The sequence below is a fragment of the Myotis myotis genome, unplaced genomic scaffold (assembly GCF_014108235.1).
Source record: "Myotis myotis isolate mMyoMyo1 unplaced genomic scaffold, mMyoMyo1.p scaffold_m19_p_18, whole genome shotgun sequence".
NCBI classification, from domain to species: domain Eukaryota; kingdom Metazoa; phylum Chordata; class Mammalia; order Chiroptera; family Vespertilionidae; genus Myotis; species Myotis myotis.
In genome coordinates this window covers 5,166,654-5,183,458 of record NW_023416322.1, presented here as the reverse complement: position 1 = coordinate 5,183,458, position 16,805 = coordinate 5,166,654, and the positions used below count along the sequence as shown (strand labels likewise).

General features: G+C 49.5%; 2 protein-coding genes across 5 annotated transcripts; both read left to right on the top strand.

Moving 5' to 3' along the window:
* The first annotated feature begins 1,268 nt into the window (after positions 1-1,268).
* On the top strand, positions 1,269-4,943 carry RBM8A (RNA binding motif protein 8A). Of its 3 annotated transcripts, none has more exons than XM_036344060.1 (6): positions 1,269-1,429; positions 1,690-1,749; positions 1,830-1,904; positions 2,246-2,382; positions 2,632-2,768; positions 2,906-4,943. In XM_036344060.1, exons 1-6 carry the CDS (start codon positions 1,363-1,365, stop codon positions 2,949-2,951), a joined length of 522 nt encoding a protein of 173 aa, XP_036199953.1. In that variant the 5' UTR covers positions 1,269-1,362; the 3' UTR covers positions 2,952-4,943. The 3 variants fall into 3 exon arrangements, with proteins under 3 accessions (XP_036199953.1, XP_036199952.1, XP_036199954.1); XM_036344059.1 differs by having other exon boundaries at positions 1,827-1,904; XM_036344061.1 differs by lacking the exon at positions 1,830-1,904.
* Positions 4,944-9,384: 4,441 nt separating this feature from the next.
* On the top strand, positions 9,385-16,732 carry PEX11B (peroxisomal biogenesis factor 11 beta). 2 transcript variants are annotated; one of them, XM_036343256.1, is made up of 5 exons: positions 9,385-9,668; positions 10,670-10,785; positions 11,181-11,382; positions 15,322-15,762; positions 16,537-16,732. In XM_036343256.1, the coding sequence occupies exons 1-4, from the start codon at positions 9,613-9,615 to the stop codon at positions 15,725-15,727; spliced, it is 780 nt and encodes a 259-aa protein (XP_036199149.1). In that variant the 5' UTR covers positions 9,385-9,612; the 3' UTR covers positions 15,728-15,762; positions 16,537-16,732. The 2 variants fall into 2 exon arrangements, with proteins under 2 accessions (XP_036199149.1, XP_036199148.1); XM_036343255.1 differs by having other exon boundaries at positions 9,386-9,668; positions 16,353-16,732.
* Positions 16,733-16,805: the final 73 nt, after the last annotated feature.

The window sequence follows — 16,805 nt, the reverse complement described above, 5'->3', positions numbered from 1 at the left end:
CTTCTATCTGGAATTATAAAGTGATTGTTGATGATATAATTAGTTTTCCTTGTATTGCCAGCATCACCTCTAGTATTAGACACAGATAAGCATTCAAAATTGTTTGACTAAAAAATAAGAAAAAAATTAATAAGTGAATCTTCAGTCCACTATTGTTTAAGGCCTACATCGAGATTCCAGGATTTGGGGACAATATGGGTTTTGTCTCACTCCGAGGTTTTTTTGTTTGTTTTAGTTAAAGGCATTTTTAAAAAGATACTGATTTGAGACAGAGAAACAACCGACTTGTTGTTCCACTTATTTCTGCATTCATTGGTTAATTCTTGTATGTGCCCAGGCCCGGATGAACCCGCAACCTTGGCATATGGGGTTAATCAACTGAGCTACCCGTCCAGATCTCAACTCCTAGCTTTTTGTTGTCGTTGTTGTTTTTAAATTGATTTGAGAGAGAGAGGTGGGGAGAGGGAGAGAGAGATAGAAACATTTATGATGAGAGAGAATCATTGATCGGCTGCCTCCTACTGGGGCTGGAGCTGCAACTAGGCAGGTGCCGGCCCCTGAATCCAACCCTGACCTCATGGTTCATGGGTTGACGCTCAACCACCGAGCGGCACCAGCTGGGCTCAACTCCTAGGTTGTTAAAAGCGAAAAACCCGCCATATCCCCCAAGAAGCTAAAGCCCCTATTTTGTTTAAAGCCGTGATCTTTTATTAATTCCCCGAGGTGGTGGGGAACGTTGGGGATTCGCCTTAAAAAGAAAAAAGGTTGGTATCTGTCTCACCAAAAGAGCTGCACAACCAGGTCTGTTAGTTTCTTGAAGAGAGAAATTCGTGCCCAGTGCGAGCCAGCGTTGCAGACCGAACTTTTTTCTTTTTAATGCTCACATCACAGATCCGGCTGCTCCTCGGAACAGGGCAAAGGCCTGGAAGTTTTGAAAGAAAAAAACTTTCAACTTCCATTTTCTAGTATGAGTGAGAGAAGGCAACCCTCCACTACAGAAATCACGCTGGGCTCCCCGGCCAGCAGCTTTTCTCCTCCGTGGCCGCGGATAAGAGGAAGCCATTGATTCGCGGCCGGCGCGTCCCCGCCCAGGGGCGGCATTCAGCTCGCGACCTGCTCGAGACAGGAGCACTTCCGGCTTCCGACCTGCTCAAGATGGCGACATGGGCACTTCCGGCTCTTCCCGGACTAGGCCCGCCCCCACGTGCGTATTTACACCGCGTCTAGGGCGGGACTTAGAGAAAGCTTTTGATTGGTCAGCTGGACTGGTGACCTTTCCCCTCCGCGACAGCTTCCCGGGGGCGCTTAAAGCCTGAGCGCTTAGATCCTGAGCGGCACGGACGCGGGTTACAGGGAGGCAAGATGGCGGACGTGCTGGATCTTCACGAGGCCGGCGGCGAGGATTTCGCCATGGATGAGGATGGGGACGGTGAGGACAGTGGAGGCGGCTGCGGGAAGCGGGGAAGGTGCGAAGGAAGGACGTAATAGGGCAACCGTCCCCCTTCCTCCCGGCGGGGAGGCGGGAGCGGGGCAACGGGCTGCCGGGCCTGCAGACCCCGCCCCCGGTGGCGGCGTGGGGCGGGGCTAGAAGGGACAGGGGGTGGTGGGGTCCGCGCTCATAATGTCTGGGGAAAGAGGCTGTTCTACATGTTACCTTTGGCACTTATTCTTTCACTTTTGGGGTTCCAGAGAGCATCCACAAACTGAAAGAAAAGGCGAAGAAGCGGAAGGGCCGCGGCTTTGGCTCCGGTGAGTGTGAAGAAAATGGGGTCCTGGGGGACAGTGGGAAAGGGGGGCCTTCCGGTGATCTCGGGTGTGTTCCCTAGAAGAGGGCTCTCGAGCGCGGATGCGGGAGGATTACGACAGCGTGGAGCAGGATGGCGACGAGCCGGGCCCGCAGCGCTGTGAGTAGCGGACCTGTGGGCGGCGTGTCTGCAGGGAGCTGGGGGACGTGGAGGCAAACCCGCGGGAAAGGGCCGAGGTCCTCTTGCAGCGGTTCTCAACCTGTGGGTCGCGACCCCTTTGGCGGTCGGACGACCCTTTCACAGGGGTCGCCTAAGACCATCCTGCATATCAGATATTTACATGACGATTCATCACAGCAGCATTACAGTGATGAAGTAGCAACGAGAATAATTTTATGGTTGGGTCACAACATGAGGAACTGTATTTAAAGGGCCAGAAGGTTGAGAACCACTGTAAGCCTTTCTCCCTGTGCTCACCGCCCTCCCTTCCCCTCCCGCAGCTGTTGAAGGCTGGATTCTCTTTGTCACCGGGGTCCACGAGGAAGCCACGGAGGAAGACATCCATGACAAATTCGCAGAGTATGGGGAAATTAAAAACATCCACCTCAACCTGGACAGGCGCACGGGGTACCTGAAGGTACTGAGTTACACTCCTTGCCTCCCCCCATCACCCTGAGCAGGGGCAGATATCCCCCGTCGCGCTGGTCGGCCAGGAGCAAAGTTGAAATCAAATGACATTGGAAATGGAGTTTGTTGGACGCAGCGGAGACAGGAGCCGAGGAACCTGTGGGGTGTACAGCAGGGATGTGTGATGCACGTTGTTTACAGTTGATAGGACAGGGCTTGGTGGGACAGGGTTTTGATCGCCGTCTTTCGCTTGCCCTAGGGGTATACTCTGGTTGAGTATGAAACATACAAGGAGGCCCAGGCTGCGATGGAGGGACTCAACGGCCAGGATCTGATGGGACAGCCGATCAGCGTGGACTGGTGTTTTGTTCGGGGTCCACCCAAGGGCAAGAGGAGGTAAGGTGGAGGGGCAGACACTGCCTTGGTGAAGGGAATATGAGCGAAACAGAGAAAGGACATTGCAGGTCCCTCTGACGGACCTCCCCCCCCCCCCCCATCACCCCCAACAACACCCTTCCTTTCCCTTTTCCTAGGGGTGGCCGGCGGCGCAGCAGGAGTCCAGACCGGAGGCGACGCTGACAGGTCCTCTGCTGGCCAGGTGTTCCCTGCAGAGATTCCATGTGACCACACAGCCTTGGAGAAGTGGGGCCCGGGTGGAACTTGCTGTTTATATTTAATCCTTTACCCTCTTAGTGTTTTGGAACTTGGGGGGGTGGGGGGGTTGCGTTATAAATAAATGTCCCATTTTTGTTTTCTACATTTAAAATTATTTTCTTGCTCTAACCTTGCAAGCTCTGCAGTGCTCTTTACCGTAGGCAGTGTGGGACACTGAAGGCACTTCTCCCAGGACCTGAATTCAGTGAGTTTCTACATGAGACATAGTCCCAGTCCCAACGAGTCAAAGTAGAAACACTGCTCAAGGTATTTCATTGTCTTGGGAGCTAAGAGCAGGGGTAGGAGTGAGATGTTTTCAGGATATTAACGAATAATTATTCTGTTCCTGTATACTCTGTCCTGAGCAAATGGGTGTTACGGGAATGTTTTCTTTGTTTCTCCTGCCTGTACTGCTACATTTGTTTGTACCTCCAGCTGCTGAAGGGCTTAAATCTCCTGTGGGGCATTCTCCCAGACTCTCTTTCCCTAAAGGAGTCTATACACAGTTCTTGGTGCCCACTTTGGCAGCCAAGGGTGAAGGCCCCTTGGAGATGACCCAGAGGAGCACTGATGAGGCCGAAGAGAAGAGGAGGAGGCTGGGAGGAACTCCAGTTAGCATCGTGGGAGAGAACCAGCGAGTAGTGTGTCCGGCAGAGGACAGAGGTCAGCAGAGTCAGCAGGGCTGGTCACAGGTGCACAGACACGGGGTGATTGTCTGAGGAGCGGCGGAGGGCCAATTCGCTGGTCGGTTTGGGATTTAGAAAACACAGTGCCGTTCAGAACCACTCAGCTCCGACCTGGGTACAGGGTGAGTTGATGGGTGGGCAGTGAGGTGGCGCTCTCCCCTACAAGGAAGAGAATGCGCCAACCCTCTTCTTTGAAACTTGGGACTGTGTGCTCCTTTCCCCCATGGATTATGACAGACATGCTGGAGAAAAGTTTGGGTGGGGTTTTTTTTATTATTATTTCCTATTTTTATTGATTTCAGAGAGAAAGGGAGAGGGAGAGCGAGGAAAACATTGATCGGCTGCCTCCTACACACCCCCTACTGGAGATAGAGGCTGCAACCCAGGCTTGTGCCCTGACCGGGAATTAAACTGTGACCTGGTTCATAGGTCGACACGCAACCACTGAGCCACACTGGTGGGCAAGGTTTGCTTGAGGTGTTGTGCTGTGTGAAGCTACTAAGTCTACTTTAAGACATCATGGTGTCCCAAGTGTAAAGGAGAATAGTGATCACGTTTCTCCTTAATCCTTGTCCACCTAACTCAAGTTCAGATGATGGCTAGAGGTTGGTTAGAATTGGAGGCCTTCAAGGAAATTATCTGCAGCATCAGGTACTAGAAATACAGTTAGAATCTCACTTTTGGCTTGATAAGTAGCTATCAGGTAAATGAGACCAGAGGCAGTTGTTTGAGGATATGCATGAGAGCCTGGGGATTGAGGTCTCACTTTCCTTGTCTGGGTGATAGCAGGTGGTCATGGCAGTCAGTGGCACAGAATGGGCAGCAGAAGAAGAGGTTATAGGTACTCCCTTGCCATTGAGCCTTGAAGCTGCCTTTGGTAACACAGAGTGAAGGGGCCTGGGCCAGCTTGGTGGATGGTATGGAATAGCAACAGCTGAAGTGGGGCTGAGGACCATTAGAACTGGTCCCCTTCCACCTCCCCCAACCTGCCCACCATTGTCACACTTGAATCTATGCAGAACACTACAGTGCTGAGTTGATGGTTCATCCATGGTGCCAATATTTAAAAGGTTAGAAATGTATCTTGAAAATCCCTGGGTCCCCTTAGGCCAGTGATGGCGAACTCATTTTTTTGGTTGATTTTTCTTATTTTTTTATTTTTTATTTTTATTAGTTAAGGTATTACAAATGTGTCCTCATCCCCCCCCCCCTTAGATTTTTCTTTGTTAAATGGCATTTAAATATATAAAATAAATATCAACAAATTTCTATATGTGACCCGGCACCAGAGTTAAGTTAGCGTTTTTCAAAATGCTGACCCACCGAGCTCAAAAGGTTCGCCATCACTGCCTTAGGCTATGGAGCTAACCATTAAGTTTGTTAAATCCTGGGACTTAAAGAATCCTGTCTCTCTTTTTTTTTAATTACTATGCTAAATATTGCACTTTATAAAAGGACCTCTCTACCACCTCACCAACATTTTTAGCTGAAATGATTTTCCTGATGTGTCTGATTAATTCTGTGGGGAAAAAGCTTGTGTAAAATGGGTGTGGCTAAAATTTCAGGCCATTGTGCAACCACTCTGAAGTGACCTTTAGTAATAGACTTTTGTACAGTAACTATAATAGTGAAACAATGTTAAATAATAAAATTTAACATTTTCCAAATGCTCTTGGCTGCCCTTGCCCCTTTTTGGTAAATTGCTGAGTTTTTGGTTTGAATCAGTAAAGAGTATTCTTCAGGTTTGAGCTTCAAGTAAGTTAGTACCTTGGTTCAGGTAAGGTAGATTTGAGTCACACTATTCATTTGGTAAAAGGCAAGCTTTGTAGGTATCAGATTCCTAAATATGAGGCATTTGGAAAATTGATTTCAGCAGGTGGAGGGGCTTTTAGGAAAGGTAGATGGTATCAGCCGTAGACATACAATGGTATGAACTGCTTGGACATTGACTAACGCTGAGCTAGTCGAACATTGGTCTCTCCTCTTGCCCCATCTTGAGTCCATGTAATTCTGGGGGTTTGGAGTTCTGGGGTGTTTTTCTTTGCACTGTGCCTAGAAATACTTGACACTGTGAGAAGTGGCTGAAAAAAAGGTCAGGCTCCTGGACTTCCATTTGATCCATAGTCTTACTTCTGCCTCCTCTCCCTACTTGATATGCAGTTTACCTATAACCTTCCTTTTAACTATTGATACTTGGGAACTTTAGGTTACAGACTAATTTCTAACTACCTGCATAGTCCATCGCACTACCACCACATTTTTTTTTAAGTGGTGTTTTTCCCCCCTGGCTGGGTAGCTCAGTTGGTTAGAGCGTCATCCCAATACGCACACCAGGATTGCGGGTTCAGTCACCAGTCAGGGCACCTGCAGGTGTCAACCAATGAATGCATAAATAAGTGGAATAACAAAATTGATGTTTCCTCTCTTCTCAAATCAATAATAAAAAATTTGTTTTAAATATTTTTTTTTTAAATATATTTTATTGATTTTTTACAGAGAGGAAGGGAGAGAGATAGAGAGTTAGAAACATCAATGGGAGAGAAACATCGATCAGCCGCCTCCTGCACATCTCCTACTGGGGATGTGCCCGCAACCCAGGTACATGCCCTTGACCGGAATCGAACCTGGGACCTTTCAGTCCGCAGGCCGACGCTCTATCCACTGAGCCAAACCGGTCTCGGCTGTTTTAAACATTTTTAACACTGGTATTTTAAATACAACATACAGAATATGTTGTGCAGAGTTACACAAGAGCAGACTATTTTGGAACCAAAAATATCTCACTTTTTGCACATGCATCATGTTACCACCAGTTTGCCATTGAAGCAAATGGAGATTGCAACTATTAATCAGGTCAGGCTGTAAGAAATTATGAAATTCATCTTGTGGCTCATGGGTTTCAAATGATTTAGCCAAAGTCATATAGCTAGTAGTGGTAGAGCCCCTAGACTCAGGAAGAAAAGCAAAACGAAACAAGCAAACAGTGCAACAAAAACAGGCTTCTAACCCCCAAGTCCACACCTAGAATTTACTTCATATGAACAAACCCAACTGTAATTCCTTTTACATGGAGGCAACAAGTTCTTTTTAAATCTTGGGTTTAAGAAGGTTCTACTGCCCTGACCGGTTTGGCTCAGTGGATGGAGTGTCAGCCTGCGGACTGAAAGGTCCCGGGTTCAATTCCAGTCGGGGCATGTACCTTGGTTTCGGCCACATCCCGGGGGGGGGGGGGGGGGGGGCGGGGGGGGGGGTGTGCAGGAGGCAGCTGATCGATGTTTCTCTCTCATCGATGTTTCTAACTCTATCCCTCTCCCTTCCTCTCTGTAAAAAATTAATAAAATTGCCCTAACTGGTTTGGCACAATGGATAGAGCATCAGCCTGCGGACTCAAGGGTCCCAGGTTCGATTCCGGTCAAGGGTGTGTGCCTTGGTTGTGGGCTCATACCCAGTAGGGAGTGTGCAGGAGGCAACTGATTGATGTTTCTAACTCTCTATCCCTCTCCCTTCCTCTCTAAAAAATCAATAAAAAAAAATATATTTAAAAAAATAAAATGTATTAAAAAAAAAAAGGTCCTACTTGCAACATACTATTGGAAGATTTTATATATGTATACATATATGCATATATATGTATATGTTTATAAACTATAGTCAGACTTTTGGCAGTGAAAATTTTTCTTTTTTGGTAGTTATATTTTTAATATTTGAGGCTTTAAGGATGAAATCTTTGACTCTAATGCATTGAATCTGGAACCCTCAGTCTGCAGGTTGACGCTCTGTCCACTGAGCCAAACTGGCTAGCAGTGGTTCTCAACCTTCCTAATGCCGCCACCCTTTAATACAGTTCCTCATGTGGTGACCCCCAACCATAAAATTATGTTCGTTGCTACTTCATAACTGTAATTTTGCTACTGTTATGAATTGTAATGTAAATATCTGATATGCAGGGTGTATTTTCATTGTTCACGACCCACAGGTTGAGAACTGCTGGTAGGGCTTTATGCTTACCTTTAGCATAACATTTGACTGTACACTGTATTATATTAATTTGTCTCCTGCGCTAGTCTATAAATTTCTTGAAGGCAGGACTTCATTGCTCTATCCTTGCTAGAGCAGCGGTCACCAACCTTTCGGACCTCATGGACCACCAGTTGGCAACAGCTGCTCCAAAGGTTTCCTTAAACCAGCAGTCGCCAACCTTTCAGACCTCATGGGCCACCAGTTGGCGACTGCTGTGCTAGAGCATTTAGATGGACCTGAAGATGATGCACGTTATTTTTTTAATTGATGGATGTACCACAAAGTGGTTTTTTTAAATCTTTATTGTTGAAAGTATTGCATATGCCCCCCCTCCCCCCCATCTACCCCTGCCCCAGGCCCTCACCTCTCCACTGTCTGTGACCAGGGGTTGTGCACATTTGCATACAAGGTCTTTGGTTGATTACCTCCCACCCTCTCGCACCTTTCCTCTGAGATTCCGCACTCTGTTCCATGCTTCCATGTCTCTGGATCCACTCCGTTCATCAGTCTATTTTGTTGATTAGATTCCACATATGAGAAAACATGGCACCACAAAGGTTTAGCCAAAACCCCGGCTTCTCTCTTTTCTTAACAGACCCTCCCATATACGTTTCCTCCTGCCCTAGAGTTTCTGCAGCGATCTCCTGAAGCAAGGTGGGAACGGGAGATACAAATGGGGAAACTAAGTGTAGTTAAAGCTGAAGGAAGAGGCGCGGATAAAAGGGTATTGCTTTTAAGAACAGAGATGCCAATTAGCATGCAATGATCTTAGCGTGCGAATATCAGACACTGCCCCCTGAGGATTGATGGCTGACCACCACCAACCACATGACGTGACGCTGAAGGCTCACCTTACGTACCCAAATTCCTGTCCAGTCTAGCCCTGAGTCCAGACAAGTGAGTCGGGGGCAAGGCGAGCAGAAGACACGTCCATAGGCTGCCCCCAGAAGTGCCCTTACAGCTGAGCGGGTGGCGGTCCAGCCCAATGGCCACAGGCAAGAAAGCTGTAGCCTACATGGCCATTAGCTTCGGGAATGAGTGTCCGTATGCGATGTCCCTGGCCAGCCATTGAGCAGTGATAGGCCAGGTGGCATCTGGAGCATAACCACAAAAGCGACCAGTAAATCTAGAGCTGCTAACTGGGCAAATGGGCCCGTACCTGACGGGCGGAGCTGACCGGGTGGCAGCCGTGTCCCCGCAGCACCGCCAGGTTCCCTCCAGCGGAAGAAACAAACAGCACAATGGCCACTCGCACTCGGACCTTGGCTGCCGCCGAGGTGGGCAACTCTGAGCCTTTCATCTCACTCCTAATCCGGCCCAGGTCTCCCCTCCGCCGACCCCAAGGGGTGCCTTGCCTGCAGACGTGGTGACTTGGAAGGGAAAGGGGTGGGCGAGGTGTGGGTTTGAAGGGTTACCCGGCTGCTGCTGTGCTCTGGCGGCACCGGTCTGGATCCTGTAGGGCCCTGGGATCCGGCGCTGGCTCCTACTTCCATAGATTTACTTAGTCCCGGAGCCCTGGATCGACCGGAGCGTGTGCCTGTCGGGGCTGTTCTGACCCTAACCCAGCGGCCGCAGCAGGAGCGCCGCCGCGCCTCTCGCCCCGCCCCCCGCAGGCCCCGCCCCTCCAGCAGGCCCCGCCCCCTTCCCGAATAGTTAAAGCGGAATGTGCGGCTGAGGGCGAGCGGGGAAACTGACCTTCTGAAGAGGCGGCTTAGGAACTGAGTCGCGCGCACCGAGACCCAGAGGCGAGCACTTCTCGGAAAGGCCGCCTCCGGGGCGGGCTCCACCGCCTTCGGTCCTGACGACGTTTGTCCCTCGCGAGGCCCCGTTGAGCGGCCGGGAGGCGGGGCGGGGCGCGCGGGGCCGGGAGCGGCGCCGCCATGGACGCCTGGGTCCGCTTCAGCGCCCAGAGCCAGGCCCGGGATCGGCTGTGCAGGTGCGGGCGGGGGGCGGGGCGGGACCCGCAGACCCTCGTGCGGCGAAGTCAGTTCAGCTACGGGGGTCAGGAAGGGCCAACTCGGGCTTCGGGGGCCGCGCGGGCGCGAGGCTGCGGGAGCCGGCCGGGCGCTGATTCGTTTCTGCCCCCGGGAAAGATGGTGAAACTGAGGCACGAGAGGGCCAGCGGGGTTCGCTCAGGGCTGCCGCGTCCACGGGAGACCCGCACGGCCCTCGCTGGGCGGCGGTGCCGCGGGAGCGCTGGCCCCGGAGAGCGGTGGCGAGCGGCCGGACTCTGCCCCGAGCCGAGGACCGGTTCCAAGTCTCCCTGTCCCCTTCCCGCTGTCGCCGGGAACTCCGCCCCCGTCCTGCCTTCCGGTCTCAGCTCCGCTGCAGGCCTGGGAGCTTAGTTCACCTCCAAGGAAGAGGGTCTGCCCTGCGGGGTCCCCCAGCCCACCCTCCACGCACTGCCCGCTGTGCTGCCGGCCCCGCGTCTCTGCCCCCGGCGCTCAGCCCCCGCCCCGGCGCTCAGCCCCTGCCCCGCCACCCCGGCGCTCAGCCCCCCACCCCCCCACCCCGGCGCTCAGCCCCTGCCCCGCCACCCCGGCGCTCAGCCCCCCACCCCCCCGCCCCGGCGCTCAGCCCCTGCCCCGCCACCCCGGCGCTCAGCCCCCCACCCCCCCACCCCGGCGCTCAGCCCCCCACCCCCCCACCCCGGCGCTCAGCCCCCCACCCCCACCCCGACGCTCAGCCCCCCACCCCCCCACCCCGGCGCTCAGCCCGGTGGAGTCTCTGCATTTCTCAGCGCTGAGTGTGCTCCCGCCCGTCTGGGCTCCTCGGTACCCCGTGCTTGCCCCGCTCCGGGCCTGAAGGAGAAGCAGTGGGTGGTGGACGGAAGAGCAGGAAAGGGAGTGGCACTGCGGGAAGCCCATCCTGGCCTTAGGGGGCGCTTTCGCAGGGAGGTGCGGGAGGTCCCCGCCTCTGCTTGCCTGTCTCCCCCAGGGCCGCCCAGTACGCCTGCTCCCTTCTGGGCCACGCACTGCAGAAGCGCGGGGCCAGCCCTGAGCTGCAGAAGCAGATTCGACAGCTGGAAGGCCACCTGAGCCTGGGGAGAAAGCGTAAGTAGCTCTAGGCCCTGTGACCCCAACTCTCCCTCCACCCCAGCTCTTCCCTCTTCGTCCCTCCTTCCTGTTTCCCACCTCCTGCCAGTTCTTCCCCCTCGTTTGGCTTTGCATTCACCCCCTACATGCCTCCCATTGAGGTAAGACAACAGGAGGCTGAGTGTGATGAAGGACTGGAGAAATGGGCAAGTTTGAGAAAACGAAGCCGGGACACACATTAACTAAAATTTGAAGTAAAAAAAGAATGAACTGTTTCTGCTCTTTTAAAAAAGTATTTGTTTTTGTTTCTACCACTTGCTCAACTTTCACCCTCTTGCCTTTTCTCTTTCTCTGTTTTTGCTCTCGGCCTCTCTACTTCCAAACCTCTGCCTTTTCCTGCGGATCCCCACAAGTCCTCCGCCTGGGCAACTCGGCAGATGCCCTCGAGTCAGCCAAACGCGCTGTGCACCTGTCAGATGTTGTCCTGCGATTCTGCATCACGGTTAGTCACCTCAATCGAGCCTTGTACTTCGCCTGTGACAATGTCCTGTGGGCTGGGAAGTCTGGACTCGCTCCCCGTGTGGACCAGGAGAAGTGGGCCCAGCGTTCATTCAGGTTTGATGTGCTTTTATTCTACAAGACCTTTTGTATTCTTCATATCACATAACTTGCCTTTCATGAGGGAATGATCTCTCAGGGTCTTCCCAGAATGTGCACATCTTAATCACTCACCGGCTTCTAATCTTCACTTACATCTTAAACTGTCAGAGGATAAGGAATGGAGGAGGTAGAAGACAAATGCTCTTCCATAATGAATGACTAAGATTAGGAAAAATGTGATGTTACTTTAATTCTGCTTCTATCTATACCATAGGTCAGCAATTTTCAACCTTGTTCATCTCATGGCACACATAAACTAATTACTAAAATTCTATGGCACACCAAAAAAATACATTTTTTGCCCACCTGACAAAAAAGTAGGTTTAATAATTTTGATTCATTCACACCGGATTGCTATTGTGTTGGCTACTGTCATTTTTTTTACTTGACAAACTAAGGGAAAAGAGGTCAGTGCCCCTAGCTAAATAGTCAGGTATTGCATGTTTTAAAAATTCTAGTGGCACACCAATTGAAAACGGCTGCCATAGGTTACTCTCCTCACTACTTGCTCATGCAGTCATTCTATAAATATTTAGTAAGTGCTTACTGTGGTCCAGGGAATAAAGCAGAGAGTGAAACAGATATGATTCCTGCTCTGATGAAGCTTCTGGTCTAGAGGGATAATCATATGTTAAAACTAGAGGCCCGGTGCACGAATTCGTGCACAAATGGAGTCCGGAGGCCTGCCCCGATTGGGCCGGGCCGGCCGAGGGGAGGGGCTGTGGGCAGTTGGCAGACCAGCCCTGTCCCCTGATCGAACTCCCGGTCAAGGGGACAATTTTCATATTACCCTTTTATTATATAGGATAAATAAACACCAAACCGCCCTAACCGGTTTGGCTCAGTGGATAGAGCGTCAGACTGCGGACTGAAGGGTCCCGGGTTCGATTCCGGTCAAGGGCATGTACCTCGGTTGTGGGCACATCCCCAGTAGGGGGTGTGCAGGAGGCAGCTGATCAATGTTTCTCTCTCATTGATGTTTCTAACTCTCTATCCCTCTCCCTTCCTATCTGTAAAATATCAATAAAATATATAAAAAAATAAAATAAACACCAAACCAAGTGTATGAGGAAAAGTACAGGGTGTTATGAAATAAATAACACTAAGAATGAAAGATCAGGAAGGAGCCCTAGCTGCTTTGGCTCAATGGATAGAGCATCGGCCTGAGGACTGAAGGGTCCCAGGTTTGATTCTGGTCGAGGGCACATTGCCAGGGTTGTGGGGTCAATCCCCAGTGAGGGGTGTGCAGGAGGCAGCTGATCAATGATTCTTTCTCATCATTGCTGTTTCTATCTCTCTCCCTTTCCCTCCCTCTCTGAAATCAATAAAAATAAATGAATACAAAAGAAATATCAGGAAAGAACTCTTTGAGAAAAATAATATTTTAGGGTAAGACCTGAAGTTTGAGTAGAAGTTAGACAAAGCAAGCAGTAGCAGAGAACACCTTTTCAAACAGAAAATAGCATTTTCTAAGGCTTTGAACCAAGAAAGACTTTGGGGAATTAGAAAAATAGAAAGAAGGCCAGCGGAATGGACAGTATTGAGTAAAAGGCATACTTTCAAACTGGAGGGGTAGATTGGTCAGATCACTCATGAAAGACAATAATAAGATTTTTTTGGTTTAGTTTTTAGAAAATTTTTATCCTAGCCCAGGCTAGTGTGGCACAATTAGTTGGAGTGTCATCCCGTCCCGTACACCAGAAGATGGCGGGTTCGATTCCTGGTCAGGGCACATACCTAGGTTGTGGGTTTGATCCCTGGTCAGGGTGTGTGGCAGAGTCAATTGATCAATGTCTCTGTCTCTCTCTACCCTCCCTTCCTGTCTCTAAAATCAATTAAAAAATAAAAATCCTAAGTATAGTGGGTTCTAACTAGGGATATGACATGATTTAAATTGTGTTTAAAGAAGATTTCTCTGCTGCAGTGTGGAGAATGGATTGCAGTAGGGTAAAAGAGGAGAGTCCGTAATATGGCCAAGAGATCTGACTTGAACTAAAAAGCTCACAAGTAATGAAGGTGCAGAGAAACATGATTTCAGAATAAAATTATCTGTATACATATCATCTATATTTGTTTCTTATTATGCTATGATTCTCTGTTCTTTTAGATTATATTAGTTAGCATCTTTCTATCTCCATTTTTGTGTTATTTTTCCACATGGCATGCAGTGTATGAGGGCTGTGGACAGAGGCATGATTGAAGTAGTCTGGAAAAGCACCTACCTAGAAGAGTTTATATGCCATGTTTATTCATATCATTCAACAAATATTTATCAAGCTCTTACTATAAGCAGACACTGGTCTAGGTATAGGGACCCAGTGGTAAAGACAAGCAAGGCCCTGCTCCTATGGCGCTCACAGTGTAATGGGAGGAGACACACATAAAGAATAAATGAAAATACAGACAGTGATAAGTACCGTGCTGGAAATTGAAAGAGGGTCACGTGCTAGAAAGTAAATGGCTTGCTACTTTAGTATGGGGGGTCAGAGCAGGCCTCTCTGGAAAGGTGACATTTAAGCTCATACCCAAAGAGCCAGCTGTGAAGATTTTGGAGGCAGAATATTTCAGGTAGAAGGACCCAGTCGTGTAAAGATCCCAAAGCAGGAACAAGCTTGACGGGATCAAAAGAAACAAATGTGGGTGGAGCACTGATCGACAGAAAGAGTGGTGTAGTGTGGGGTTAGAGAGGCAGGTCAGATGTCAGGTCTGTAAGCCTGTCTAAGTTATCTAGATTTTATTCTAAGTGTGACAGGAAGGAAACCATGAAGATTTTTAAGAAGAGGAGTTTATGTTGGGGGCGAGGGGCAAGAGTGATCATGGAGAGACAGGTCAGAAGACGAAAGCAGTAGTGCAAGCAAGAGATGACAGTGGCTTGGACTGTGGAGATGGAGTGTAACAGAGGTGCTTACACTGAGGCTGTGTTTTGGAGATAGGACAATCATACAGAGTACAGACCACTGTTGTGAGAATGGATTCAAAATTAAAAATACACTGTTCTTAAGGAATTTATAATGTCACACATTTGGCAAGCTGCTTACCACCTCTGGGCCTCTTTTTTTGTTTTGTTAATCTTCACTGGAAGATACTTTTTCCTTTTAGAGAGAGTGGAAGGGAGGGGCGATGGGTAGAAAGGACAGAGAGAGAAACATCAATGGGAGAGAGCCACATCAATCGGTTGCCTCCCACACGCACCACAACAGGGGCAGGGAACCTGCAACCCAGGTATGTGCCCTTGGCCAGAATCGAACTTGAGACCCTGCAGTTCACAAGCTGATGCTTTAACCACGCTGGCCAGCACACCTCTTTTTTTTGTTTTGTTAAATAAAAGGATTGGATTTAAGTTATTTATAATTTAACTCTGAAGCAACTGAAGCTTATTCTTTTCAAACAAATTTCTGCCGGGCTGGTGTTGCTCAGTGGTTGACCATTGCTCTATGAACCAGGAGGTCACGGTTTGATTCCCGGTCAGGGGACATGCAGGAGGCAGCCAATCAGTGATTCTCTCTCATCATTGATGTTTCTATTCTTCTCTCCCTCTCCCTTCCTCTCTATGAAATAAAAAACATATTTATAAAAAAAAGTTTGTATTACTGTAGTTCAAGTTGAATGTGTGTGTGTTAATGTGTTGCCAAGTGGAAAAGTGAAAGTTGAGGTTGATCTTGGAAGATTTGATGATGCTCATGAACTTTAGCCCAGGTTCTTAAGGTAATTGTGAACATATTCGTTAGAGAAAGGTGGGAGGACATTTCTAATAGTGGGCACTAGTACACATCCACTTCTGGGTTCTGACGTTAATCCTTTGCATTTTGGCGGGAAAAAATGCTTGAGTGTTCTGTTGGCTGTACCAAGTGGGTACACGTGCCCTTACTGACCCTTCCGTCCTGTGTATCTCAGGTACTACCTGTTTTCTCTCATCATGAATTTGAGTCGGGATGCTTATGAGATTCGCCTACTGATGGAACAAGAGTCTTCAGTTTATAGCCGGCGACAGAAGGGTTCTGGAGGAGGAGCCCCAGAAGGAATTGAGACTGGGGGACCTGGGGATCCAGGGACTCCAGGAGGAGGCCTACCCCAAATAGCTCTGAAGCTTCAGCTCCGAGTCCTGCTCCTGGCTCGGGTCCTTCGGGGTAATCCCCCGCTTCTGCTGGATGTAGTCAGAAATGCCTGTGACCTCTTCATTCCGCTGGACAAACTAGGCCTCTGGCGCTGTGGCCCGGGAATTGTGGGGCTTTGTGGCCTCGTGTCCTCCATCCTGTCTATCCTCACCCTAATCTGCCCTTGGCTACGACTCAAGCCCTGATGTTCTGGTGCAGGATAAGGAGGGGACCTGACTTGGTAAGATGGAATCTTAGATTGTCCCCAGTGTCCCAGCCGCATCCTAACCCTACTCCTTCGTTAAAGTTAAAATCCAGAGATTTAGGGGTAAACCAGGGGTGGGGAACGTCTGGCCCGTGGGCCGTATAAGTCCCGCAAAATCATTTGGTCTGGCCCTGCCAAGGCATTAGGGGTGAGTTAATTAAATGTTTGACCAAATATATCAGGCTAATTTTTAAATTGATAATTTTATATGGCCCATGAAAGATGTTATAAATATCCAATGGCCCTTGGCAGAAAAATGGTTCCCCATCCCCGGGGTAGAGGGAGGAGCTTTGGGGAAGATGAGGTGAGGAAAGGTGACTTGTGTAGTCAGTAGGATGATTCCAGTGTTCAGATCTGCTGGAGCTTTTGTTCTTCTCCTCCTCCATTGCATTGTCTGTGTCTCTCTTGACTCTTGATTTTGTGTCTCTTAAATCTTAGATTCTGTCTCTGGTTTTTTTTCCCTTCACAGTCCCCTGTCCTAGGAATTTAATCAGCAGCAAAATGAGTTTTTGGTCGGGGAGAAGGTGTGTTCTGTAAGATTCTAATTGCCTTCTTTTTCCTCACAGAGGTGGCTTGTGGCAGATTTTACCCCCTTCAGACTCCAGACTATAATTTTAAAGATTTATGTCCCAGTGGACTCTTCCCTCATGCCCCAGAAGTGGTTCGCTGCTTCCTCTTCCTCCCTCATGGCTACCTCACCAACCTCGCTCATGACTTGGCCCTTACCCTTCCCTCTACTCACATCTGCAGATTTCGGCTTACACTTCGACTTCAGGGCTTCGTTCGCAGCCTGTTCTTACCCCTTCTCTGCCAACCCAGAATGATGCTGTGTCTAACATCTTGCTGTAAATATTGTACAATGATTCTGTGTAAATAGTTAGGGCCCCGCCCACAATGGAGAGCACGCCTTCTAGGCCAGCCAATTAAAGATCATTTTGCTCATTGATGTTTGGTCTGGTCCTGTGTGTTGTCATCGGAAGCCCCTATTTCTGTCACTGTGGTTTGGATTTTTCATGGGA

What these genes read in the sequence shown, in the direction of transcription:
- RBM8A (XM_036344059.1), top strand. Translation starts at nt 1,363, where the DNA reads ATGGCGGACGTGCTGGATCTTCACGAGGCCGGCGGCGAGGATTTCGCC. An exon ending in CATGGATGAGGATGGGGACG is followed by an intron (nt 1,430 to 1,689) that starts GTGAGGACAGTG and finishes TTGGGGTTCCAG; the next exon opens with AGAGCATCCACAAACTGAAA. An exon ending in GGGCCGCGGCTTTGGCTCCG is followed by an intron (nt 1,750 to 1,826) that starts GTGAGTGTGAAG and finishes TGTGTTCCCTAG; the next exon opens with AAGAGGGCTCTCGAGCGCGG.
- PEX11B (XM_036343256.1), top strand. Translation starts at nt 9,613, where the DNA reads ATGGACGCCTGGGTCCGCTTCAGCGCCCAGAGCCAGGCCCGGGATCGG. An exon ending in GCCCGGGATCGGCTGTGCAG is followed by an intron (nt 9,669 to 10,669) that starts GTGCGGGCGGGG and finishes TGTCTCCCCCAG; the next exon opens with GGCCGCCCAGTACGCCTGCT. An exon ending in TGGGCCCAGCGTTCATTCAG is followed by an intron (nt 11,383 to 15,321) that starts GTTTGATGTGCT and finishes TGTGTATCTCAG; the next exon opens with GTACTACCTGTTTTCTCTCA.